At 41.6% G+C, this 27,959-nt stretch overlaps 1 protein-coding gene across 1 annotated transcript in view; it reads left to right on the top strand.

Moving 5' to 3' along the window:
* The window catches only part of kalrna (kalirin RhoGEF kinase a), a 113,512-nt gene that overhangs the window by 47,393 nt on the left and 38,160 nt on the right, over positions 1–27,959 (top strand). Inside the window, exons 15-39 of the mRNA XM_041058131.1 lie at positions 1,554–1,745; positions 1,983–2,152; positions 2,992–3,166; positions 3,669–3,906; positions 4,607–4,773; positions 6,289–6,408; positions 7,600–7,668; positions 7,804–7,953; positions 8,026–8,175; positions 8,520–8,634; positions 9,021–9,136; positions 9,345–9,467; positions 10,096–10,278; positions 10,389–10,510; positions 11,080–11,146; positions 11,238–11,347; positions 12,085–12,154; positions 12,334–12,423; positions 12,852–12,944; positions 13,048–13,159; positions 13,379–13,569; positions 13,665–13,766; positions 13,864–14,012; positions 14,657–14,759; positions 27,875–27,953. Coding sequence (XP_040914065.1) covers positions 1,554–1,745; positions 1,983–2,152; positions 2,992–3,166; positions 3,669–3,906; positions 4,607–4,773; positions 6,289–6,408; positions 7,600–7,668; positions 7,804–7,953; positions 8,026–8,175; positions 8,520–8,634; positions 9,021–9,136; positions 9,345–9,467; positions 10,096–10,278; positions 10,389–10,510; positions 11,080–11,146; positions 11,238–11,347; positions 12,085–12,154; positions 12,334–12,423; positions 12,852–12,944; positions 13,048–13,159; positions 13,379–13,569; positions 13,665–13,766; positions 13,864–14,012; positions 14,657–14,759; positions 27,875–27,953 — 3,256 coding nt within the window. The remainder of the gene's footprint in view (positions 1–1,553; positions 1,746–1,982; positions 2,153–2,991; positions 3,167–3,668; positions 3,907–4,606; positions 4,774–6,288; positions 6,409–7,599; positions 7,669–7,803; positions 7,954–8,025; positions 8,176–8,519; positions 8,635–9,020; positions 9,137–9,344; positions 9,468–10,095; positions 10,279–10,388; positions 10,511–11,079; positions 11,147–11,237; positions 11,348–12,084; positions 12,155–12,333; positions 12,424–12,851; positions 12,945–13,047; positions 13,160–13,378; positions 13,570–13,664; positions 13,767–13,863; positions 14,013–14,656; positions 14,760–27,874; positions 27,954–27,959) is intronic.

Below are 27,959 nucleotides of genomic sequence, written 5' to 3'. Positions count from 1 at the left end.
TGTTTGTGTCTTTGTTGTGTATATGTGAGGAGGTAAATCAGTGTCCCTTTTAATTAAGGTGTTTGTGGGATCCATGCTTCACTGGGTGAGTTTTAATGTCCTTTTACCATCATTAGTGCTATTTTAATTTTAGCCCTCTTCATCTACATGTGATTATCTGCTTCTCCAGTAGAACCAACCAAACATGAAACAAGAAGACTTAATGAAAACCCATTCACTCTCATTAAAGCTGGAAATTCTCCAGCTTCTTCCCGCTGCCTGAAGTTTTAATTTCCCTGAGGAGGGTTGACACTGCTTCACTTGCTGCACGACTGACATAGGGAGGTCAGAATTTTACAGTTTGTTAAGAGATTGAAAACAACGTTCTTGTTCTAGCCAGCTGTTGTGACGCAAGGTGACGGTGAGACATCAGCTAATTCAGGCTAATTCTGAAAAGGCACCGTGTCTCAGCTTTAAACTTTTAAGGCAAACTAAGGGTGTATTAAATTATGGTGAAACTCCAACATGTTTCCAATGCACCGACTTTAACTGCACCTACATGCGAGTCACAGATATATTCACCATTAACGCTCCACATTCTTGTGTTAGTATTAACAATTGCTGAGTCTGATTGAAAACAAAAAACATTTACAGGTGCAAACCACTTTGGGTCTGAAGGCTTTTAGTTTAAATGGTATAGCTGGTACTGCACCTCTAGAGGCAAATGGGAATCACAGATAGTCTGGGGTTTTGATCCATTTTTGCCTCCACCCAGTACAGTGAAGATAGATGGAATCTCATTCAGTCCCTGTGAAACACCTGGTTTTATTTTTAAGATCAGCTGATTTTGTTTTTTTCAGGTTGTTTAATATCAGTTTATCTCAGTTTGTTCAGTTTATTTACTAAATGTTCTTTATTCATTTACTTCAACATATTTTTTTCCATTTTATTCAGATGGCAGGGATGATTCTGCTTTCCTGTCATCTCCTGGCTATAATCCTCACCCAGAACCAAACCAGCCATGAAGCAAAGAGTAGTAATCTCTTGTAAATTATAATATTTATCTTCTAACTAATCCTTCTTATGTATCGTCTGAAATGTCCACGCTGTAAGCTTTCACCCAAATATCCCAACTCATATTCTTGAATAATTGGGATCATAAAGCAACATATTTTTCTCACTGTGGTACCACACCCCCATCCTCCTGTAACCCCAAAATATCTCAGATGTAATGTGTCTCCCGATGTGAAATATTCCAGAGATAATCTCTCATCCTTACGAAAATAGACTGACACTAATCCATTTTGTCCTCCTGATGAACGCTGAGAGCTTTAACACTCAGACAGGATTTAGTCCCTTTTTTGGGGGGAGATAAAGGTAAAAACTGGAAACCTTGCACTGTTGATTTACACAAACTGGAACTAAAATTTTTATGCAACGTGATCCGACTGTGTGTTGGGGGGGGGGTAATAATGAAGATAATGGCCATGGTACAAGACTAAATTATTACTGATATTGATAATACTAATGGTGTTGCTGTTGATGATGATGAAGGTCCATTCTTCTCCTTTCAGAACACATACACTAATGCAGACAAGCTGCTGGAGGCTGCTGAGCAGCTGGCTCAGACCGGAGAGTGCGATCCAGAGGAAATCTACAAGGCAGCCAGACACCTGGAAGTCCGAATCCAGGACTTCGTCCGGCGAGTCGAGCACAGGAAGCTGCTGCTCGACATGTCTGTCTCCTTCCACACACACACCAAGGAGGTGGGACAACCAAGCACATACAAACCTAGATTCATTTTTCATGTCATCATTAACCACAGTAAACTCTGCAGTCTGTCATATGGTTGTTCATCTTATTTTCAGCATCTCATCCAGGAAACGGCAAAGTTTAAGTGGTTCAGCAGAGGACAAATGGATTGATCGCACATTTACTAACCTGTCCTGTCCTGTCTGTCTGTCTGTCTGTCTGCCTGTCTGTCTGTCTGTCTGTCTGTCCAGCTGTGGTCATGGATGGAGGAGCTGCAGAAGCAGCTCTTGGACGACGTGTGCTGCGACTCGGTGGATTCAGTTCAGACTCTGATCCAGCAGTTTCAGCAGCAGCAGACGGCCACCCTGGAGGCAACACTCAATGTGATTAAAGAGGGAGAGGAATTAATACAGCAGCTCAGGTGATAATAAAATTCAAATTATTATTCATGATGTTTGAAATGGAGAAAAATCAATACTGTGGCTCAGGTAATGATATTAATATTTATAATGTTATTAAATTGGGAGAAAGATTTATACAGCAGCTCAGGTAATAAATTTCACACTTAAAACATTATTAAAAAGTCAAATTCGTACAGCCGCTCAGGAAAGATTATGAATAATAATTATTGTCTTGGCCCATAAATCTAAAACTAACATATTTTTTCTTTTTGGGAAACCGCACTGTCTCGTTTCTCCTGCCTCCGTCTCTGTGTTTCTCCTCCTCTTGTTCATGTTAAAGGGAAATGAAGTAATGTTAGTAGTGAGGGAATGCTTGGCTGTAACTCTGCGAGTTGGAGTGTGAATGCTTGTTCGTTGATGTGCTCTCTACTAGTTTATCCCCATTCTCTTTGAGTTGGTAAAACAGCATTAAAAATACTAGTATGCTCTAGTTTGTCATGTTTTTTTGAATTTCACATAAATGGTTTCTAATAATGACATAAATAATATAAAATAAAATGCAGTTACTTTATAGGTTTACGTTTATTAGTACCGATTTGCAGTTTTTCTTCCATTCACACATGAAAAAATGTTTAAATCAATCTAAAACTAGATAGATAGATACTTTATTCATTCCCTGGGGGAAATTCACACTTTCTGTACAACACGTGGGCCTACATTGTTCCATTTTCTTGCTTCTTCTCCTGAAAACATCTTTCTCCAAAAAGAGGTGTCACTAAAGAGGGTCCAGCTGTTGGGAAGGCGGTCTTGTGTTTGGGGCCAAATGGTTTAATGTCTCCCTCCATATCTCTTTCTACAGAGACGCAGCCATGTCGACCAATAAGACGCCGCACTGCAGCTCCATTGCACACATCCAGGGCGTGCTGCAGCAGCTGGACGAGGCTCAAGGCCAGATGGAGGAGCTGTTTCACGAACGCAAAATCAAACTCGACATCTTTCTCCAGTTACGCATCTTTGAGCAGTATACTATAGAGGTTAGTGAGGGGAGAGTGTGTGTTTGTTCAGTATTAACGTGGACATACAGAACTTGGGCAGATACTTTATTGGGCAGATATAGTGCTGCTCATCAGGAGCTACTGTAGAGCAGCACCATTATAGCTGAGGCAAATGACCTTTCGGCCCATTGTTATATGCTCAGAAAACAAACTGAGAGTGCGTCATTTAAAATGTTTAGCTTTGTGTGACTTTACCCTTCAGTTTTCAGCCTGTGGTCTTTTGCACGTGGACAACGTGAAGAATGTCACACTCCAAACTAATTGTGTGACATCTCTAATCCGCTGAGACACTGGTCAGACAGCTCTCTCTTACCAGCTGCCTCCGCTACAGTTTCAACATGTTCAGTCAGGCCAGCAGCCACTGATAAGAGCTAATTAGAGCTGACAGTGATGCACACCACAAAAAGCAACAATGGCCCAGTGGCACCTAACGGCTCGTGCCGTGTTGTCTCCTGATCACTCGTTTCTTCTGGTCCTGTAGGTCACAGCGGAGTTGGACGCTTGGAACGAGGATCTGTCTCGTCAGTTGAACGACGCCAGCCGTGCGGGCGGCAGTAGCGGCAGCGGCACGTCCTCTGGCAGCGCGGAGGACATCGGCCTGGCAGAGCAGCGGCTGAAACGACACGCAGAGAGGAAGGCAGCCATGAACAATATGACCTATGAAGTGATGCAGCAGGGTCAAGACCTGCACCAGTACATTATGGAGGTTCAGGCTTCAGGTAAAAACACACACACAAATTCTTTTAGTGTGTCAGGATGAAAATGAAAATGGGCGGACAAGGAGTGAAGAAACAGAAAAAAAACACACAACCATGCAGTCAGAATCTATGCTATACATACACTACAGACTTAACATATTCCTAATTATTTTTAGGGATGCATTTGCTTTCGCACTGCACTTCAGTTCTTATCGTGTGTGTCCCTGTTGGCCTCTGAATGTGGCTCACATCTGGATTTACTGCTCCCTGCTCCACAGTGAAGGAGAGGGGGAGCCCTGGTGCTTTGGCAGCACCATGAACTGTGATCCCAAAGAAAAGTGGGTTGTGTGGAACAGAATTAGGTTAAAAAATCGTCACAGCACAATCCTCTTACTGCGTGTGTGTGTTTGTGTATATGTGGAGGTCACTGCTTCAGTCTCTCTGCCCCCTGGAGTGATAAATCTCTCTCACCCACCACACACACACACACACAGAACATGCACACTCTCTAGCAGCGCCACTTACTGGAGAAGTGAGGCATTAATGGTTAACTGATGCCTCAAATGTTAATACTGTGTAATATTAATAAGGTAATCAGCTGCAAATATTAAATCAGTATTGATTTGTTTGTCAGTCAATGTATTAGTATTATTATTGTTATTATAATCATTCCCACCAATAGATAACAAGCAACATAAAAGTGTTTTTGTGTGTTTGTCAGGGATCGAACTGACGGGGGAGAAGGACATGGATTTGGCCTCTCAGGTTCAGGAGCTGCTGGAGTTCCTCCATGAGAAGCAGCAGGAGGTGGAGCTGAATGCGCAGCACACGCACACGCGGCTGGAGCAGACTCTGCAGCTACGCCATCTACAGGCCGAGGTTAAACAGGTAAGCACGTGAAAACACCAGCACCACACACAAAACTAAAGCAGTCCTTTTTTTTTCAGGTTTTCTTTTGATTGATCGATCATTACCTTTCATTTGACTTTCCCCCAGAGAAATTTGAAATGTTCTCTTGCTTAAACTGGATCCACCTGTCCACTCCTCCACTCAGCAGGTTCATACTTCACATTTCACTTTCCCTTAGAAACAACTTCCTCAGGGGACATTTTTAAATACTACGGTGGACGGCGGAGCAGGAGGAGTGGTGACCGGTTCCAACAAATAAAAATTCAAATGTACTTTTCTAAACTTTCATAAGATGCATTTTCGCAAATAATATTAAATGGGAAAGCGACAGATTTCTTCTGGTGTAATGAAAGGTCAGACCTGTTTGGACATGAAAATCCTGTTGTACAGTAAAGTCACTTTTAAGCAAACCACATTTATCCAAACCCAGGTCCGGAGCTTTGTTCTGATGCTGAGCCAAAGAAGACAAGAAAACTGTGTCCTAAAAAGGAAATAAAGTAGAGCTTTAATGGACCAAGGTGGACTTGCTTTTTATGATTAGAAACAAAAATCATTTTGGAAGGACTCCTCCATGTTGGAGAAATGACAAGAATAACACTCAGCTCTTCCTCCCCAGTAAAGCAAATGTTTCGTGTTTTTGTGGAGAAACGACTGCAGATGTGAGTATGAACATGCTGTGTGTCGAGACAGGAAGCACACTGCTGCTACAGATGGATGTAACTGAATAATTTATGAGGTTTATGGCAACCTGCTAATGGCACACACACACATACAAACACACACCCATACTGAAACACCGTCACTCCTATTCTTTCTTACTCTAGTCTTTCCCATGTAACTTGCCTGGTCGTAGATCTACTTCTAAGTAATATATATTTGCATCCACAATTTAGTAAAGTGCAAAAATTATCTCCAGTATTTGTGGAATATATTATATGTGTAATATATGTGTAATATATTATATGTAATGCATGATGAAGGTGCAAGTAAAACTGTGCACAGATTACCAGCGACTTGAACATAAGTCAGTGTCAACTCTCTGCCAGAGGGTGTTGTTGTTAACTCTATTATCCAAAAGAATAAATACATAAAAATATATTGGTAAATAATGTTTATTTGTTGACAAATAAATTAAATTAAAAAGATTAAAAGATTAAAATAAAGCTGCACCTTTTTTGTTGTCGACCATCAAAACTAAACTGTGCTGTTTTAATAGAATCAGTAGATACTTTGCAGCCAGATAATTTATTAGCCATGATACAGAGGACAGGTGAGCCACACGGTCTGTGAAGGTGTCACCAGGTAGCCAAACTACAACAGCACACTGACTGTAAACTAAAACTAAGACGACTGATGACTGTGCATCAACATTTTTACATTAAATGAACCGGAGTTGTTTTTTATATTGAAGGTTTAACACAAACATAATTGATCATTTGTAGTCCATTATTTTATTATTCGACATTCTGTGTGTGTGTGTCTCTCTCTGTGTAGGTGTTGGGTTGGATTCGTAACGGTGAGTCCATGTTGAATGCCAGCATGGTGAATGCCAGCTCCCTGTCTGAGGCTGAGCAGCTGCAGAGGGAACATGAACAGTTCCAGATGGCTATAGAGGTACACACTCACCCTCACACACATCCTAATTACTGCTGCTAAAACCAGGCTTACTGTACTTCAGTAATAATTATTTCAGTATGCGTTGGTTTGAATAGTAGCAGATGGGTGCACACACTGATACACACACACACACACACACACACACACACACACACACACTTTCTTTGTCATCTGTATGTGACCCAGTCTTGCCTCAATAATTATTTCATTCAGCATTGACTTTGAAGAGTAACAGATGCTAACACACACACATACACACACACACACACACACACACACACACACACACACACACACACACACACACACACACATTCAAAAGCTACCTCTGCATGTGTATGCGTATGTGTTACACTGTGCAGTGCTTTAAATAGCTGACTCCAGAAGTGTGTGAGCACTAAAAGGGGTAAAAGCCCCTTGGTCAGCACTGTACTACACACAGACACACACACACGCACGCACGTACACACACAAACACAGTGTTTTGGCCCACACCCAACATACGTGTTCTGGCTTGGTTTATGCTTCTGTGGAACTGTGATTGGTGTGTCTGTGTGTGTGTGTGTGTGTGTGTGTGTGTGTGTGTGTATGTGTGTGTGTGTGTGTGTGTGTGTGTGTGTGTGTGTGTGTGTTCCTCAACATGATGAAAGTCATGTATCCTCCATCAGGCTGATGTAATACTGCCTTGGCTAAAACACACACAGACACACAGCACAGTGGAACCATGGTCTGGTCCAATGCTAACAGTGAAAAGATGACAGGTATTGATAAAAGAAATTTTGAAAGAAAATCACATCATGGCTTCTGTCAGTTTCAGTCAGTTGTTTTACAGGTTAACAACACTGCCGATTAATCACAGTGTCCAGTTACTGGAATGATTCCAAAAGTGTGATTTTAATCCAGAAAATAGAGAAATACATCCATCAATATGTCCGTTAGCTATGCCTGCCAATCCTCGAGGGTCTTTTTTTCTGACAAGTTGCTTCCACCTGTAGATCAGTGATATAAAGTGAAACCACTGGTTGGTCTGTGTGCGTGTGTGTCCTCGTAAGTGCACACAAAACGGGGATCCGCACATAAAAATGTTGCTCCATAGTGTTAATAGTGATCAAAAGACTCCACAGGGAACCTTTAAAGTTGAGCTGAACTAACTAGATCCTCCTCCTCCTCTTCCTCCTCTTCTTCCAGTCTCTCTTCCATGCTAACTCTCTTCAGAAGACACATCAAAGTGCTCTGCAGGTCCAGCAAAAAGCTGAGGTAAATCCTTCATTTAAATTTATTATTTAGTGCAGTAGACTATAGCACACTTGTAAGACTTAATTTGAAAAAGTAAGACCCACTCCACTGCATATCTCCATTAGATGTCTTGTCTCTGTCGCTTCTTTTCACCAGATGATGCTACAGGCAGGTCACTATGATCCGGAGGCAATTCGAAGCTGTGCTGAGAAAGTGGCCGTCCATTGGCAGCAGTTGATGCTGAAGATGGAGGACCGCCTGAAGCTTGTAAATGCCTCTGTGGCCTTTTACAAGACATCTGAACAGGTACGTCGTGTTTTCTCATTTTTAGGGTTTTAAGTGCTGTCGTGGTGTCACCAACTCTTTGTGTCTGTCCAGGTGTGCAGTGTGTTGGAGAGCCTGGAGCAGGAGTACCGTCGGGATGAAGACTGGTGTGGCAGTCACGATAAACTGGGAACCTCTGCCGACAGTGACCACCTTCTGCCTCTGATCAGTAAACACCTGGAGCAGAAGGAAGCCTTCCTCAAGGTGAACTGAAACAGTTAATTCAAGAAAGTATCTTTAACCTCGAATCGAAGACACTAGAGCAGAATAAACATCCAGTTCTCGGATGACCAAGGTCCGTTTCATGTTTGTAGTTTGCTTCACTCGATCTGGATCCAAGGACAAAGGAGAAGTTGTTTCCTTTAAGTTGTAGTTTGTGATTTCTTTTCTCAGACGTGTAAAAAATATTGGACATTGGATAGTAATTCAAGGATCAAGTCACTGATTGTTGTTAGAGGAGCATATATCTACAGTGTGTTAGTGTGTCACTACCGTTTCCTTTTGCGTTGTGTGTCAGTGTGTTTAACTGCCATTGTCCTGTTTTTCAGGCATGCACTCTGGCCCGGAGGAATGCTGAGGTGTTTCTGAAGTACATTCACAGGAACAATGTGAGCATGCCCGGAGCTGCCAGTCACACCAGAGGGCCTGAACAACAAGTTAAAGGTCGGTGCTGCTGACACTACTACTGCTGTAACTACAGTAACTACCGAAATACTGCATCGCTGTGGGTGTAACAGCAGGAACAGTGTCAGTGACATTGTCAGTATGCAGATGATTGCACAAGAAGACCAACTTAAACTTACTATCAAGCTGATTTTTAGTCAATATAATATATTCTCATACAGTTTTTACTATAACAGACCTGAAAAACACACCAATACCAATTTAATGAGTTCTGCTTTTTTTCTAAAGCTCATGGTTCAACTCATGAATTAACTGAGTACATTTGCAGTTTAGTTTGAAAACCTCCTCGGTGGGTTGGGATCACATTTAGGAATCAAACGAATGGAGTGTGCGTTTATTGAAATGCTGTGTGTTTGTGTGGGCAGCAATTCTGAATGAGCTGCTGCAGAGGGAGAACAGAGTCCTTCACTTCTGGACGTTAAAGAAACGAAGGCTGGACCAGTGTCAGCAGTATCTGGTGTTTGAACGCAGTGCCAAACAGGTCAGTTCGTGTTTGTGTTTGTGTGTGTGTGCGTGCGTGTGCATTAGTCAAACAAAAAGAAAGCTTGCTGGCCCGATTGTGGCTTTGGGGAAATGTGCAGCACTAAAATGGCATCTGGTTTTCAGGGAGTGAATTAATATGGGCAAAAACAAAATACAAGGGATTGAGATAAGCATTGTCCGTTGTGTATGTGTGCGTGTATGTGCAGGCACTTGATTGGATCCAGGAGACAGGTGAGGTTTACCTGGCTACACACACATCACCTGGTGACAGCAGTGAGGAAACGCAGGAGCTCCTCAACGACTACCATCACTTCAGACTCACTGCAAAGGTACATTGTGTGTGTGTGTGTGTGTGTGTGTATCTGTGTGTAACGCTCAGCTACTGACAGCTTTATTAAACCTCAAAGGAGCTGCAGCTCTCCAATGGGACTAGGCGAGTCCCCTTTCACTCCAGAGCTGAATGTGAGTGTCTCTCCTAATTCACTCAGTACTCACACTCAGCGCAGTTTTGACAGCAAGTAGTTATATTTTCTTTTTGAAACAGAAACGCAGAAACCAAAGTTAGCTGTATTATTTTGGCAAGTGAACTTGGGTTTGTGAATGGACAGGAATAAGAGCTGACAGCTGGTAATTGATATTCAAAGCTTCCGGAACATTTGGTTTAATGGCAGGGTGGGGAGATGGTCAGACACTGGAATAATAACTGAGCAGTTCATAGTGTTCAAAGAAAATAAATCGAGAACCAATCAAATATTTATTTTCTTTGAGTGATGCAGCTGTAGAGTCCAAATAGGAATTGAGAACAAACAGCAAAAGTCATCAAATCTGTAAAAAAAAAAAAAGAGAGAGAACAGTATACACTGAAAATAAAAATATAACTTTGGAGCCCAGAACATGAGTGTCATCTTCACGTAAGCAGAATGTCATCAGTGTAATCTGTATGTGAACATCCCACAGCAAACCAAGGAGAAGGTAAAGCTGCTGATCCAGCTGGCGGACAACCTGGTGGAGAAAGGCCACGCCCACGTGTCAGAGCTGAAGCGATGGGTGAGCACGGTGGACCGCAGGTACCGCGACTTCTCCTTACGCATGGCCAAATACCAGGAGAGCCTAGAAAGGAGCCTGGGGGTCAGCTCTGAGGTGAATGCACACACACGCTGTTTGAATACATTAGACTGTAGTCGCTTCTGGTATTGATGGGCCTTTGTTTCAAATCATTAACAACAATCCCTTTTTGTTTCTCTACGCAGGACAATAAAGACTTGGAGTTGGACATTATCCCCGCCAGCCTGACGGACGACCCCGAGGTCAAACTGCGTGACCCCAACCACGAGGTCAACGAGGAGAAGAGGAAGTCTGCCAGGAAGAAAGAGTGAGTGCAGGACTGAAGAGGGGAGGGGAGGAGAGAGAGAGAGGGAGAACCACTCTGTACACACTGCTGCTGCCCATAAACAGAATGTACAAGCTGTGTTTATTTCTATGGAAGTTTTGTTTATAAAACGCCAGACCTACAGTTTCATCATGACCCAAACCTGAAACACATGAAGTATGTAGAATGAGTTGTAGGTGCAGTGATTCACCTTATTCAGCCAAATTCATTCCTGTTCAGTCCAAAGACTGAGTGTTTCCCCACTCTGTCCCGATAATGGCCATCATCTGTGTCCCATAGCATTCCGTAAGTTCAGAATTTTAAGACATCAAAGACACATAATTGTGATAATAGCACAGTTTACATTGTCCTAATCTCCTCTGCAGCCTTCTAAAATGCCTTTGTCTTGTCATGAATTGTTTGTTAGGGCTAAAAAGTCTTGGAGGAACATCAGTAGGCTCATGCAATCGTGGAACAATCAGATACAAAATTATACCAATTAAATAATTGAAGCCATCTGATCTTTCTTTGTGGTGCTTCTCTTGGTAGTCTAAACCATTTTCTTGCCTCAGGTTCATCATGGCGGAGCTACTGCAGACAGAGAAGACCTATGTCAGAGATCTCCAAGAATGTTTAGAGGTAAGAAAAGGCCTTTTGTTTGTGTCATTTTGTTTGACACAGCAAATATTTTCCTACCTGCCTTACTTGTCTCTGTCTGTCTGTGTGTCAGACCTACCTATGGGAGATGACCAGCAGCATGGAGGAGATTCCTCCAGGCATCGCCAACAAGGAGCACATTATCTTTGGCAACATGCAGGAGATCTATGACTTCCACAACAAGTGAGAAACGCATTGAAGCTTAGTGTCTGTGCTGACAAGAGGAATCATCCAGTCTTTGCTCAAACTGGTCCATGTTTGACCAGTTTTAGACTTGGTACCTGAAACCAGGTGGAGGATTTCCCTAGCAACACGCACACGACATAACAACAGCAATAAGTTGTTGTAAATGATAGTTGAAAAACAATCATAAATCATTGTGGGCATTTTGCACATTTGTCAGTAATGAGCCAACTTTACTGTGTGGAAATGTTCTTAACTGTTTGCTGTGATTTGCTCTGAGAATTCTTATCGCTTTAAAAACCCCCCAAAGAGGAACTTTCTGGGTTTTTTCTACTATTTTAGCTATAGGGGAGCTGAAGGAAAATCTTTGAGGTTTGCCTTCATATGCAGTTCATGAACTTCAAAAGTTTCCCTGAGGAAAGGTACTTGTGGTACCTCCAGAAATCTCTGTGTTGTTTCCTCAAGAAGATATTTTCTTCTACTCTTCGACTTCATCAGAGCTTAAAAGAATCTTCAACCGACAGAACTTTTGAATAAACATTTTTATGGGTTTAAGACATTTTTTTTTTTTTTGCTAAATTTTGAAGGAAACCATATCTAAGGATATAATCAGTTTTTATTTAGATGCCCTGAGAAACATTTAGGATAATTTATTAGTTTACCTTAAACAGCTGATTCATATAAAAAAAAAAAAACCATTCAAGTTCACATTGTCTTCTGCGTTTGTTTGTTTCCAGTATTTTCCTGAAGGAGCTTGTGAACTATGAGCAGCTACCAGAGGATGTTGGTCACTGCTTCGTCACCTGGGTGAGTGTCCGCTTTTAATTCCAGTTGGGGTCAGAATGAAAGGCTGACACTTCTGACCCCTGATTTCAGCCATTTGACCTCTGACCTCTGTCTTAATTTGAGGGTAGAGGGTAAATAGAGCATAATATAATCACTGTAAAAATACAATGTTGAGTCTCCTCTCCTCACCTTTTTGTTAGGCGGATAAGTTCCACATTTACGTGGACTACTGTAAGAATAAACCAGACTCCAGTCAGCTCATACTGGAGCACGCCGGCACCTTCTTTGACGTGAGTAAACCCCCTACACATCATGTCATAACAACATAAACAAGACTAAACGACATTAAAAGCAAACCTTTTATTCCATCTAATAATCATAAAACAACTTATTCCAAATAAAAATGTCTCACTTCTGTCTGTGAATGGATGCTGACTGTTTCAGTTTAGCACTCCTGTAGGTGCTTTGTTCAGCAGATTACTTTGATGTGGAAAGGAAACTGAACAGCTGCAGGTTTCTGATTTCCCTCCTGCAGCTGGAGTGTGTGATCACTGTGTAGTTCCCGTGTTTTGTCAGCAGATGGTGCTGTTTGATCATTGAAAAAGTTCCCAGCAGCAGCAGCAGTATACTGAACGGAACAGCTGACATTTATGACAGCTTCAGTTATTTCATTTTATTTTGGTGTTTGCTATAATTTTGTTTCTGTGTGTGTGAATAGGACATTCAGCAGAGACGTGGACTGGCTAACTCCATCTCCTCCTACCTCATCAAACCAGTCCAGAGGATCACCAAGTACCAACTACTGCTTAAGGTAGATACACATACGCACACATATGCACTTACACATACTGATGTCTTTCAACTTTTGCACTGTTATGTCCTCTCATCACATTTAAAATCCTCTCCTCCTGCAGGAGTTATTGTCTTGCTGTGAGGAGGGTAAAGGGGAGATTAAAGATGGTTTGGAGGTGATGCTCAGTGTTCCTAAGAGAGCTAATGATGCTATGCATCTCGCCATGTTGGAGGGTAAGATACTGTCCATAAAAATATAGTAAATATAAGTTGTTAGCATTGCTCCCATTCTCACTAGAGTTTATATTCTTTGTCTGGAGCATTTTTTTAATACAAAACAAAGTGTTATTAATTACTGTTGATGTTTTTCTGTTCCTTCTAATGACTGACTGTGTGCTCAGACTTGATTGATGTGGTTGGTTGATATTAACTCAGAGTTCTCCTCTCCCTCAGGCTTTGAGGAGAACCTGGAGGTGCAGGGCGAGCTGATCCTGCAGGACAGTTTCCAGGTTTGGGATCCACGCTCGCTAATCAGGAAGGGAAGGGACCGACACCTCTTCCTGTTTGAGTTCTCCCTGGTCTTCAGCAAAGAGATCAAAGACTCAGCTGGCAGAACCAAGTATCAGTACAAGAACAGACTACTGGTGGGTGTGTGTGACTGTGTGTGTGTAGTTGAATGCATTGTCGCTGACTCACGTTTCTGATAATTATACATTCTTCCCTTGTTGCTGTGCTGCAGACATCAGAGTTGGGGGTGACTGAGCACATTGAGGGAGACCCGTGTAAATTTGCTCTGTGGGCAGGAAGAACCCCTTCCTCTGATAATAAAACTGTGCTAAAAGTAAGTAAAAGTTCCCTGTCCTCTGATTAGATGTATACAAACACATTTGCTGTCAGAATAGGGTTTTATGAGAATTATGTTGTTGTTTCTCCTCCAGGCGTCCAGTATGGAAGCTAAACAGGAGTGGATTAAAAACATCAGGGAGGTGATCCAGGAGAGGATGACTCACCTGAAGGGGGCACTCAAGGAGCCTGTTCATCTGCCTAAAACACCAGCACTGACCAAACCCAGGAATAACACAAAGAGGTAAGCAAGCACACGTGCACACAGAAGACAGAAGAGTTATCACCACGGGTAGTTATTATTCTCTCAGTCGTAGAAACACTGAGGTTACAAACATCACTGAGGAAAGAAACTTCATTCATGAAAAAATGATTCATGAAACAAACTTCAAAGGAAGGATGGAATGATAAGCTGCATGAAGAAAAGTATACTGATGTTTTAGTGTGTTTATGTTACTAGTTCAATGCTGATCTGTTGTCAAGAAATTTCTCTTTACAAACACAACTCTCCTTTTAAAAACACCTCTGCATCTGTTCTGCAGAGGTGCAGGAGTTTCCACACCAACTGACCCTCACAGACTGACTGAATCCTCTGTAAACTCAGTGAAATGTACAGCCAGTAACACACCTGCTATTTGAGCGATCATTCCTCAAATGCTCGCTCTATGAGGAGATTTAGAACTTGACTATTTCTCAGCCCTGGTGCTGCCACAGCTAGAAATGTCGTCATTGTAAACAGTGGCAGTGCAAAAACATTCTATTGTCACCAAATGTAATGACATCATTGTTTCACAGTGTGTAGAAAGGCATCTCACACACACTGCAGGTGTTCCAGTGATTTGAAATAAGGCATTCAATCTGATTGTATGTGTATGTGTGTGTATTCAGGGAGGGAGGTGAAGATGGAGACAGTCAGGGAGATGGCAGCAGCCAACCAGATACCATCTCCATCGCATCCAGGACGTCCCAGAACACTGTAGACAGCGACAAGGTAGGACACACACACAGAGCTTTTAATGAGTTGAATGGTGGAGTTGAAGGCAGCTGACTGAGACTCACTCTGTGGCCTGTGACGAGCTGATGACCCACAGCTGTTTCAGCGCTACAGGGTCTCCCATGCAGCTACATTGGGCAGAAGCAGGGGCTGTGAATGTGCCCATGGCTGACAGACTGTTGTCTGTGCTCCAAGGTAGAAAACAAATTCTGTGAGATACGTTTGTGTGATTGTGAGTGTGTTATGCTTATCCTTAAGTTCACATGTGGGTTAAGCGTGTGTGTGTGTGTGTGTGTGTGTTTGAGAAGTATTCAACAATTCACCATATGAGCAGAGAAGCAGTCAGTGATGAAAGACCTCTTCAGGTTGTGTGCAGGCGTCTGTGCTGATGCCTCCTACCAGCGAGTCTCTCGCATCCACGTAAGCTCATCTTTAAACTTTTATTTTGACAGATCAACTGTATTTCAGTTATTTCATTAATAATAATTAATTAAATGGAAAAATAACAACTTGCATATCATAACCTGATGCTCATGTCTTGTGTTCACTGAGTTTGTAAAGCGTTGTTTATTTTGTGGTGGAGCAACAGGCAGACCTGAAAAATGTGAATGAATGAACTGGGTTGCTGGATGAGTTTTCAGTTACAGAAGGACTCTTTGTGCTTTGATCATGTAAAGTCTCAAAGTCTGTAAAGTCTTGCAACAAAACGTCTGCAGCTTTTAAATGGAATTAGGTTTTTAGCAGTTGTTGTGGTTGCTCTGGTTCCACAGTCATACCAGTTGCTTTCATTTGAACTGGTTGTTTTCCAGTGCTACTACAGCCCCTCCCTTCTCAGTGCGTACACACACACACACACACACACACACACACACACACACACACACACACACACACACACACACATCCACCCTCATACAACCCCACACAGATGTCAGTCATGGCGTCCCACTGTAGGGTTACATAGTATGGCCTTTTCACTGTGCAACCCCACGCCTACACACTTACCCTGCCTCTAAATGTCAGCACCACACACACACACTCCACTCATGCAGAATGGCCTTGGCAGTGCATCTTCAGTGTGTGTGTATTAACGTTCCTTTTTTTTTTTTTTTTTTTAGCTATACCATCATCTCTCTCTCACATTGCACCTGTATCGTTCTTTAGCTCTCTTATTAATACACAGGTCTATGCACACACCAGTCTTGAGTGCTGTAACTCTGCATATGCGTATGCACTTTATGTTGCACGTCTGTGTTGGTCTCCCCACCTCGTCCTGTCCAACGAAAACATCATAATGAATTTTTCCAGCCTTTTTTGAGTGTGGGTGGGTTGTTTCTCTCCTCCAGTTTATTGTTTCTAGGATTTAGAAAACTCTAGCTCGCTATTTTTGGATCCTCCTCCGCTGTTTTTCCTGAAAACATCAAAGGGAAAAAGACACAGCTCCTACATTTTGTTTTGATAAGTTTCATATTTCATATGCTGACACAGCAGAGCTCGGCTTTGCTGCTGTGAGCTGCACAGTGTGTGTGTGTGTATGTTGGATGTAGTTTTTGTGCTGTAACTTTTTCGTTTATTTCTGTTTTTAATTAGGCTTTTACAGTGAGATTGAGAGCTCTGTGACAAAATGAGAACTTAGCAACATACAAGACAGTGCTGCGTGTCGTAAAAACTAATCATAAACAGGACTCTTTTTTTTCAGAGAGGATGTGAAGGGATGCCTTTTCTAATAATATATACATATTCCCTTTCCATTCCTTTTCTTAGGGCGCTAATTTACATTGCCTATATCTATTTGTCTTTAAGTTTTGAGTACAAATTTGTAGCGGACTAGTTGTGGTGGAGACTCATTTGGCTTAAGAGGCGTATTTTTTTCCCAGGAAGACGGTGGAAGAGTGGCCGGTAAGGAGGCTGATGGTGCTCAATTCTGTAGCATTCCCATGGCTCTGCTGGCCCTCTGGGGATTTATTATCAGACACTAAGCCAATCCCTTGTGTATTTTGGAGTAGAAACAATTCAGTGATCTGAGCAAGCGTGTTTGTTCAACACTGCAGCCGCTCTTTAAGGTGCACTTTGGTTTTAATATCTCTCTATTAGTGGCTTTCACTCCAGTCTTGAGAAAAAAAACACTGTGGATTTACAGGAAGTCAGCAAATCTGAAAGAGAAGAAGCTTTTTATATTTACCAACCACCGGATTAAACAAATCAAGATACTGTAAAAAGATTGAAAACTTGACAGGTGGACGTTATTAAATGAAAATTAAACCTTAACCCTGCAGAAGAAAGAGCAAACACTTCAGTTCTTATATCAAAGGTCCTCATATTAAATGAGTGAGGCTCCTAATCGTCATAAAGGAATCTAGTAACTAAATTTAGAGAGAAAATCTTTAGTTGTTTTTAGTTTTAGTTTAGTCAGTCACCTCAGGGTGTGTGAGGAAAACCTCACTGCACATGTGAAGGAGCGTAATCAGGAGGCAGTGCTTTCCACCTTCACTCACTGATAATCTGTGTGTACTGGACAAACAGCTATAACTTCTACAACATGATCATTTAGGGTTATTGTTAGTACTCCAGATTGTTGATAAGAGACTTTCAGATCTTGAAGAGCTCCACCTCTTTACAAGAGCCTTCCTCTTTCAGGCTGTTTGGTATTGATCGGCCCATTAAGGAACAATTTGACCCGTCTTTTCTTTTTCAGTTAATGTCTTCTTACCTTTCTCTGTCTTGCCTTAGCCTGTTTTCTTGTTTGTCCCTCTCCTCTTTTTTTCCTTCTTCTCTTTCCCTATTTTTATACCTCTTGCTCTATTTTATTTCTTTCCACCTTCTGCAATCCATCACTGAATTACCCTCTCTAGACCCACGCACATTTTTTTTCCCTCTCTCAATTTTTACACCTCTCTCTGTCCCACTTTTTCTTTCTCACTTTTCTCTCTCTCCTTTCTCTCTCTCTCTCTGTCTCCATGTACTATAATAACAGCCCAGTATTGGCATAGTCAGATGTTCCACTGGCTGTCTGGGTCTTGCGTGTGTGTGTGTGTGTGTGTGTGTGTGTGTGTGTGTGTGTGTGTGTGTTTGTGTTTGTGTGCGTGTGCGTGTGTGTGTGTGTGTTTATATCTGTGTGTGTAGACAGGGTGGGAAGCTACTGTTTCTGGTGGTTTTTGGAGATGTTTTATATGACGACTGCCTTTTTTCTTTTCCCTCTATTTTTCTACTCGTCTCTACTGAGTTTTTCTGTTTGCCTCTCGCTTTACTTCTCTGTCTCTTACGGCTGCTCCGTCTCGACGTCTCTGTTTGCCTCGTATTTTTTCACCTGTCCGGTTGCCCAGCCTCTCTCCCATTTTCCCTCTCTGTCTCCAACCACCTCTCCCTCTCTCTACCATAGACATATCTTTGGCGATTCAAATAAAATCTGAAAGTCATTTTCTTTGTTTGAATTTAAATCCAATGTGCTGGAGTACGGAGCTAAAACAGTCCAAACCAGGCTGTCCTCACAAGATTTATGACAGCGTTGGTTGATTTAAAAAAAAAAATGCAAAAACAACCTTTGCCTACATTTTCTTGTCAAGCTACCTCTTGCGGCTCTGACCACTGCCCTCTCTAATTAGAAAGGACAGAAGTAGCATTGTTGTACGCTTGCAAAAGGTCAGGGTGCGTGGTTGGGACTCCTACGTAGGAAATCATGGTTTGCAAATGTTTTCCTGCCAGTAGTCAGTGTTGTTGTTTTCCCTTATCCGTGAATGAAGGCAACCTTTTCCTGGCCTCAGCCAAATAGTTTTAGTTGCCTTTAACTGAACCAGAAGCTCAACCTTTAAGGAGGCAGATTGGGAATTAATAATTTGGTAGAAACTGACAAACCATTGATTTTGTCAGCTGGTATGAGGATGTCTCCTGCCACTGTCCAAATACTTATGGTCTATGCCAGTATATGTGATGTGATTCAGGATATGTCAGTTTCATTGACATACTGAAGTTCAAGCCAGTTCTGTTGAATATGTCAGCTCTGTGACGTTGTGTGGAATCTGTCTTTTCTGTGACGCCTTTTGGTGTAATGAGTCAGCTGCGCTTCAGCCTGTGGTCTTTACATTATTTAAAGTATCGCTCCAGTGGCTGGTATCTTGGCAGCCGTCATGACTCCACCACAGCCCTCTAGGTCCGAGGACAGACGTTTTTTTTTAGCTTCCGCCTCCAGTTGGAGCAAAACATTTTAGTTTTTCTTCAGGCTCAATAAAACCTACAAACACTCTGCTCCTATAGGACTGATTATGCATCACATTGGTTGGAAAGGGGCTCGCCAGCAGCTGAACCTGTGTTTGTCCCTGCGTGTTACATGAATTAAAGCCATTTATGATGCCAGGCTTGAGTCTTTCAGACTTGGTCATCAAGAATTTAATTTGTATTTGTCAAAGCATTAAAAATTAATTTACATTTAAAACTTACCTTAGATTGTGTCCCCCTACTCTGCTGCTCTTCCATTTTGGTCAAAACTGAAATATCTTAATAGCTTTTAGATTACCATGAAATTTAGTTCAGATATTCGTGGTCCTCAGAGGATGAATCCTAACTGACTTTGGAAATCTCCTGACGTTTTCTGTAGCGCCACTGAAAGTGAAATGTCTCAGCAGTTATTGAATATAACATGACATTTGGTTTAATCATTCCTGTCCCTCAGGACAAATCCTAATGAAGATGAATGCTAAACATCAGCATGTTAGCATTGTTGTTGTGTTGCTGGCCTCACAGAGCCACTAGCATGGCTGTAGTCTGTTAGTCTTGTTTCTATATAACTTTTCAGTGTGTGGACAAACGAAATCCATTCATCTCCACTGTACTGGGTACAGTACAAATCTGTCAGAGAGATATATCAGACTTAGGCAGCTGACCCTGAACTGACCCTGTAAAACAATTAGTACGAGTCAGACCACCATTTAGAATTACAGCAAATTGTTTCCCTCTTGTGTACAAGTTCAACTTAATTTCCATTATACTGTACATGTGACATATTTGGCATTACTATCACATGGAGGTGTTTAAGACTAGTCTTGCAATTGGGCACAGGGAATCTCCCCGGCCCATCTCTTTAGCTAAAGTTGGCTTTTTTTCTTTTCTTTTTTTTAAAATCAAACTGGTGTAACAAAAAGTATTATCTATTAATATGACGACATTGGAAGTAATATTAGACTTCTTTTAAATGTTTCTCAGAGCATTTTGTCATTTTGAGATGAAGATGTTCTCTGCTTTCTTCTCTTTTACACTGGCTGTCAGTTGTTTACACGTGTGTGTGCAGTCGGTGTCTGGTTCAGACTGATGCCGTACAGTAGCCATCTGCTGGTCATATGACTTTTGTGTCAAACATACACACACAAGAGGTCCCTGCAGTTGAAAGTGGTTTAGTGCACTTGTAGCTTCCAGGGAGTGGGAGTGAACACACTGACCCACACACACACACACACACACACACACACACACCAAGGAGAGTGCCATTCCCATTCAAACACAAAGCTATGGTTGTTTGTTCTCACAGAGAGAGAGAGAGAGAGAGAGAGAGGGGTAGAGAGAGTGTGAGGGCGTGTTTGTGTGTGTGGCAAAGACACAAACGAGGGAGTTGTCAAAGACAGAGAGAGCGACAGAGAGAGAGGGAGACAGAAGAGGAGAGGTCGACATGCCAAAGTGGATGAGCTTTAAACTGTTCAAAGAGAGCAGCAGAGTGAGTACAAACCGCTGGACTACACACTATACACGAGCTGCTTACTCACTCCACTCTACTCTACTCTACTGTACTCTACTGTACTAGCAGCTAAAATTATACTAGTTATCACTGGTTAGTATTAAACAATCTGTTCTTTCACCACTATTTATAATCACAGACGTGTTGTTCTTCTGTTAAACTCTGTGTCTGGAGGTGCCGCTGTCACGTCTAACTCAGGTTGCCTGTTTTGTTACGGTAGAATTAAAACTGCTGCAATAAAAACTGCAGTAAAATCAAAGGTTGATCAAAAATGTGTCACTGGATTCAAAGTGTTTGACATGCAGGCGTCTATGTATTGTGCATCGCAGAGGATTCTACCAAAGTTAGCATGCAGCTAGCCCCATTCCGTCTTGTAATACTACTTTGTACCTCAAGGGGCTACAGTGCGTCACGGTAGCATCCAGTCTTACCCTCAGTCCAACGCGAGCAGATGAACAAATAGAAACTGTGAGTAGGATATTAACCAGTTGCGTCCTCTCTCGGCTACATTCCTCCACTCTTTCCTCAAGTTCAGCTATCGATGCTGCTGCTGCTCTCGCTCTCGTTCTTCGACCTCTTGTCTATTTACTCCTGCCACCGCTACGTCTTCCCTGTCTCTTTGACTGGACAGACTGGGTGTGAAATCATCGTTGTCAGTCTAACAGTAACCTACCAGTTACGTAATCCGATTGTAAGGTAAACCAGCGAGGAAAACATTATTCCTAGCAACTGAGCTTCAAGCTAACATTAGCTCAGTATGAGAGTTGAAGCTTTGTTGTGATTGGTTGGTGAGCCCCGTCCCTGAACAGACACACAGCTCGCTGTCATGTGTGTGACAGGTTCACAGAGAGGGCTGGCCGGTGGAAACTTGGAATTTCCAACTTAGACACCCCAGCTTCCTGGTGATTCAGTGCCCCCTATTTGTTTGCAGTATGCATTCGACAGTTGACGTCTTCTTACACATTGTCCCTTTAAAGTTTAATTTTTTGGACATTTTTGACTGTTCTCTTGTGTTTGTCATGTTACTTCTGTCTTTTTTTTTTTTTTTTTGAGGCTGGTACCAAATTTAAAAAAAAAAGACATTGCACACTTTGTTTTGCTTAATTGTTTGCAGCTTGATCACAACAAACAGACATTTCTACTTTTGTATACTACCATAGACCAATACTATACCAGTAATTTGTATATTATCAATAAACCTAGTCCTGTTGATCCTGACCTAGTCCTTCCAAACTCTATTTCAGATCCTCTCTGCACACAAACGTCTGTTTTGACTTGATTCTCTGCATGAATGGAACTGCTGAGAGAAAAGACAGCTCTTGTATGAAGACAAGCTCTGTGTGATTTTTCACTTAAACGTCCTTTGATGTTTGCTTACATATTGTAAAATGCTGTTTTCATGTGAGGACAATGTGAAGATTGTTGTGTATATATATAAAAAAGCAACACTTCACAGCCCTCTGCTTTTTTAATTTGACTTTGAAATCTGAGAAGTGTTTTGAGGTTTATTCTTTGGTTAGTGTTGAGGTTTGGTCACTGATTCAGATGCTAATCCAGATCATACGTGCTGTTGAGTTTCACTTAGCGTGTTGTAACACCGGACTGCAGTAAGGAGTGTGTGTGAGTGTGTAAGGGGGAGATTAATGGTTAAACAGGGTGTGTGTGCCAGACAGACAGACAGAGAGACAGGAAACAGGCCATTAGCTGCCACAGAGAGACTGGATAAATGAAATGTGAGCCTTCAGACGGTTGAATTGAAGTCGGTTTGATTCAGATTATACAGCAGACTCAGTGAATAAACAGAGTAAACACACTCATGGACTCACTGTGTTATGGAACTTTTCGACTGCATGAGCACAGCACAGCTGTTCTGAGAAGAAGTCAGAGAAGTTATTACTGTTTTAATGTTGTCGCTCAGATTACCGCTGCACATTTCCTGCATTTGGAATCTGACTGAATGGACCACACTGTGTCCACACTACTGTCCACGATCAGTAGCACATGAAGTACAGTCCAGCTGCAGCTTTATAGCACGTAGTTTGTGCATTAACAGTCAAAGTTTAATCTTTGGCTCTGCTCTGATGACAAGGCGAGACAAGCTTTGACAGTTAAGACAAGGACACTGTAAAATTTTGAAAATCTATAAACTTTCTAAATTTCTGAATTTCGTTGATGTGCTTCGTGTTAAGTTAATGCATTTGTTATTGTTTGGCCATTTTCATTTTGGGAATTCATCTTATGCTGTTAAAAAATGGGCAGGTTAACTGCAATTTGCGTAACCTAGTTAGTATTACCGTAGGCTGAGTTTAGAATTTCTGCTGAAGTGCAACCTCAGTGGATGATCCAGCATTTTAGAGATTTCTGAGGAGAGCTGTGGGATGTTTGTGTCATTCTTCCTGCCTAAGAAATCAGTTATTTATAAAGCAAATGTGTTTCAGTAAGAGATTTTTGGCTTCCAGATGGCACAACACATCAAAATAGTTACACAGCCGTCGCATATCATCAACTTTTAAAGATATTAAGGCTAACGTGTCCTATTTCTATATCTAGGAGACACAGAGCCCGTCCCATCCCATGCATATATTTTTTGTATAAAGTTGTTTTCAGTATTGCCCTGACTCTCAGCTGGAGATTTGGTTTCGATTGCTTTCTAAACTGTGTGGAACCGTGTCTACACTTTACCTGCTTTTTCAGTTGTGTTTTCTTCAAAACAGTATAATTGTTCACAGTGTGCAGTTAGACTGGAGCTCAGACACAGTGGCTCAGATGTATTTTCGACCAGTATGATGCTGCACTGGTTTGACTGGTTTATGTGATGCTGTATCCATGTGGACAAACACCAGACACCTGTTTACAGTTCTTACCGCTAAAGTCAGTATGATGAACTCTGCACCGCAGCATCGGTGCTCTACATGTCATCAGAATATAACACGGTCACATGATGAGCTCATGTGTGCGGTCATGTTTGTGCATTACAGTGTGTAGATGTCTGCACTCTCTCTGTGTAAACATATGGACGGCAGCATCATAATGTAACTGCTCTGTCTGAACCAGCTTGCTTTTTAATGATGCGTGGTGCCGGTAGAGTTTGTTGATAGTTAAGACAACATTGAGCAAAAGCTCCAGGTCTATAGTAGCACACTGTCACTTACCGGTATTTACTGAACATAATATCAAAATAGTCCACACTGGTTTTCAGACTTGGTTCTTATCCTAAGGACAGTAATATACACAGAGGAGTTTCCCAAAGATAGAGGCTTATTTGCTGTTGGCCTTTGTTCAAACTGGGTTCCACTCCAGGAAGATGCTGTGTTCAGTCCAGCATCTTCTCCCTGAAACCCATGCATCTGAAGGCTATGTAACATACACTCACTCACAAAAACACCTTTATGTTTTGCTGAGGTATTAAATTTTTTTTCATGTCTTCTAAATATTTGCTGCTGACATTTTCATCCGCTACAATATTTGCTTCTGGCAAGTAAAGCACGATTAATGTTTTTATGTTTGTGTTTGGGCAACTCGGTTAAGTTTAGGGAAAGATTGTTGTCTTTGATGACTATGCACAAGACAGAACATGAACCTCGGTTCTCCGATGTTGAAGTCAGACGCTGTGGTATAAGAACATGGCACGCACTTCTCGCACTGGAACAAAACGTTGCCAGTGAATGTAAGTATTGCAAATCAGTTGCATATGAGAGTGATTCCTTGGAGACAGGGCTGGCGCTCCCTGACAATCAAAAATATTTCCACATAAGCATGCACTGTCACTCCGCTTGGTTTATGCGTACAGTTTTCACTCCGTGGCAGCTGATAGAGCACTAATACATTTTCAGCAGTTTGTTTGAGAGAGAGACAGAAATCATATGACAGTTAAAATTTTTCTGATTAAAAGTAATTTCTATGGCCTACATTGCAGACGAGTTTTTATTTTATATCTTGATTTATACTTTTTGTTTTGTTTTTTTTTCCATGCCTTTCCAATTGTGTTCTTTCGCTGCACTAATGAATGAGACTGACCAGTTGAAGCCATCACACATTTTTTTAACACTCTTTCTTTCTTTCCATTCCCTGTCATTTGTCATTTACTGTACTGTGGTGATTTTCTGGTGATGATTCAAAACAACCATCTCCAGTGTCTTTTCTATTGATGTGTGCATGTTGCATGGAGGGAATAGGGACGGCTGTAACGCCAGCGTGGACAGCAGCACGTTCAGTGAATGCTGTTTGTCTGCAGTGTTTTGGAGTAGATCAGTATTAAAGGGAACAGATCTGCTGATTTTCATCACTTCCCCTCATCCGCTACATGAATTTGTCTTTTTAAATGCAAAAGTAGTTTCTGCAGCAAGTTTAGAGTTTATCTGAATTTACAAAGCTTTGTAAACACTGTCAAAGTCAATTCTTCTCAAGGAACGTTAGAAAGAGTCTTTGTGTCCATGTGCTCATGGGGATAGTTTGTGTTTGAAGGAAACCATGGCTCAGTATTTATCAACTTAGCAGCATATTGGGCTAATAAATGGCTGCTGTGGACACATTCAAGCAGATACACCCATTGCTGGGAAGGAGAAGGAGCTGAAGCATGTTTGTTCTGCTTGACACCATCTGCCTCCGCTAACATATGACCATCACAAGCTTGTGTGTGTGTGTGTGTGTGTGTGTTTGTGTTGTCAGTGCACAAAAATGCGTCATATGACAGATAGCACTAGAGCACAGGACACACCCTCAAACACACAAACAAACAAGGCCATCAGATTAGAGTGGCACTGAAGAGAGCAGAGCGGTTGCTCTGTTGGGAGCTTCTGTCGCGCTGAAAGTTTTTATGTTGGTAATACATTTATGTGTCTTCATTCAACAAATGTGAACTACTAATAAAATGGCTAATTTAATATCTGCTGACCTTGGATATCAAGACCTTTTTCGTTTTGTATTGAGCCATATTTTTACAATATTAAAAGACACTGAAAGAGGAGTATGTGATTCGAGAGAATGAATGTACACTCCTCCCTTCAGTTCTGCCTTTGAATCTCCACCTGCCAAATTCATGGATGTGCACTACCAAGGCAACAACACTAACAAGTGGGATAGCTGATAGCAACGTTCAGTCAGTCAGGAACCGGAAGTGCTGTCACACCAAACTCTGTTTATATTTGTTAATATTTTAAAGATTTCCTCGCTGAAAATTGGAGATGTGCGCTGGTTTTTAAAGACTTTTAAGTCTTTTTTTTTTTTTAATAATCACTCACTTACAGTTTGTTATATTGCTGCTTGTCTCTGTTGCATCCAAAACACAGCATTCATATTCAGCAACCCTGTAGTTAGCAAAGGTGTTATCACAAATCTTACCTGTACAGTCCTGAGAAGATCAGGGCTGTACAGGCAGGTACTGCCAACATGTAGAAGCTGTGGAAAGTTTAAAGATAACCACAGCATCTTGACTACCTGCTGCCCTTTGGTATCAGCTGCTAGGTTCAGCACCACACTTGCTGCGTCATATGTTGTCTGCTCTCCATATAAGGAGATTTTCCTACCCATGCTGTAACGTCGCGTGCATCATGTCTGCACCAAGAAATGGAGCGAACAAAACTTTTATTAGTATGCAGAGTTTGGTGACGTCACTGTGTTTCCAGCAGAGTTCAACCTTCAACCTGAGCAGAAGTCTAATCAGCTAGAAAAAGTGAAAACACCTGCGTGAGTCTTCAAGGCTTTTCAACGCTGTGTGTGTGTGAGTGTGAGTGTGTGAGTGTGTGAGTGTGTGAGTGTGTGACAGCCATCTGTCAGGTATAAAGTCACCTGTACCTTTTATAGAAACAGGGGTCCTTGTTGCTAGGAGATCTTTAGCCTTGCAAAGAGTGCCTGCTTACAGACGCACACATAAACACACAGAGACACACACACTCCCTGACATTTTCCAAGACAAGAGTAAAGCAGACATAGCAGATAGAGGAAGAGAGGGATGCTGGAGGAGAAGGAAATGGCTGATTGTGCTGCCGGTGTGACTTCTGTATGTTTGTGAGAAAGAAGTAAAAAAAAAAAAAAAAAAAACAAGTTCCAGCTCTGCAATATCAGCAGTAACAAAATCATGGGACAGATCCTGGTGATGTGTTGATATGTCTATCTTCACTAGTTGCTACACACCACACTAAGGTATAAACAGCCCATCAGCTGACATTGTGTTTATACCATACACAGGTTTTCAGGTCAGATCAGATCTTTTTTTTTTTCCCGAAACATATTTCAGCTGCAGTTCTAACTCATATGGTGTTTCAGTTTAATATGAGTAAAGGCCAACACACCTCAAAAGGATGACGTCAGCTATATTTCTATAAAGTGTCTCTGTGTGTGAAGCAATTTTCTGATTATGTAACAGGTTTATGAAGCCATTATGAGAGTCCAGTCTGCAGCATGTACCATAAACACTATGACTAAAGCTGTAGCTTACGTCTTCAGTTTTTTCCTTATCACGTTCTATCAATCATTAACTCTAAAAATTGTCCTGTTGACTATATTAACAGCTACACTGTCCACATTTAGCCATCTCAGACCCCCATTTAAGTTCAATAGTAAAGCCAATCCAATATATATATATAGATGTGTAACAGCTGATTGACTCCTTCCTGTTGTTTATCTGTGCAAGTGCAGTTCACTCATTTCTATCATTTCCAGGTCAGGAAATGGTTCAGGTTCACACTGAACTCCTACATTACATGGAAATGTTGGCAGCAACAGTGAGTGTGTGAAAACGCACAGCAGTCCTTTGTCCTTGGTTGCTTTCTAGACAGGATGAGGATTTGGTACCTCGTCTCACAGCTTTTTTTTTCATGTTCGGTTCAGCTCTTTTTCTCTAAGGTTCAGTGTTTGTTGTAAAACCAAAGAAAAGTCAGGGATACCTGCTGACTCATCCTGTTCCTCCGGCCTGCAGGAGATTCAACTCTGCAAACAGTAAAAAGCAGCCATTAGGGTTTTGACATTTTTAAATCTAAAAGTTTACTAAGCGAGCTGAGTGTTGAGAGACTCCAGGCTCAACCACCAAGTTCACAGGTACATGAACATCAAGTACATGTTGAGTTATGCACTAATAATTTTTCTGCTTGGAAGTATTCAGTGTTTATTGTGTAAACACAGGTGTCAATCCTGACTCTGGGCAGGATTAAATTTCACCTTGTTTGTCGTCAGGTGAATTTGCAGCAGATTCTTTTAAGATAAAATGTAAATTAAGAATATTAGAGTTTATATTTAATAACTGAAGTATTGACAAGGTCGTTTTGCATATTTTGCTTCACACACAAACAGGGCATAGTTTTAAATCGCTTTGTTGAAAAAAAAATTGTTACACTGACTACACAGAGTTTTGAGAAAAGTCTAATCAAATGTCTCATCGTTTTTGTTTTTGCAGCTCTCTGGTGGTTGTGAGTTGACAGTCGTCCTTCAGGACTTCACAGCAGGATGCAGCACAGAGATGTCTGTCACCACAGGTGAGA

This window comes from Toxotes jaculatrix, chromosome 15 (genome assembly GCF_017976425.1).
Source record: "Toxotes jaculatrix isolate fToxJac2 chromosome 15, fToxJac2.pri, whole genome shotgun sequence".
Lineage (NCBI taxonomy): Eukaryota > Metazoa > Chordata > Actinopteri > Toxotidae > Toxotes > Toxotes jaculatrix.
This window is presented reverse-complemented; position numbering and strand designations above follow the sequence as displayed.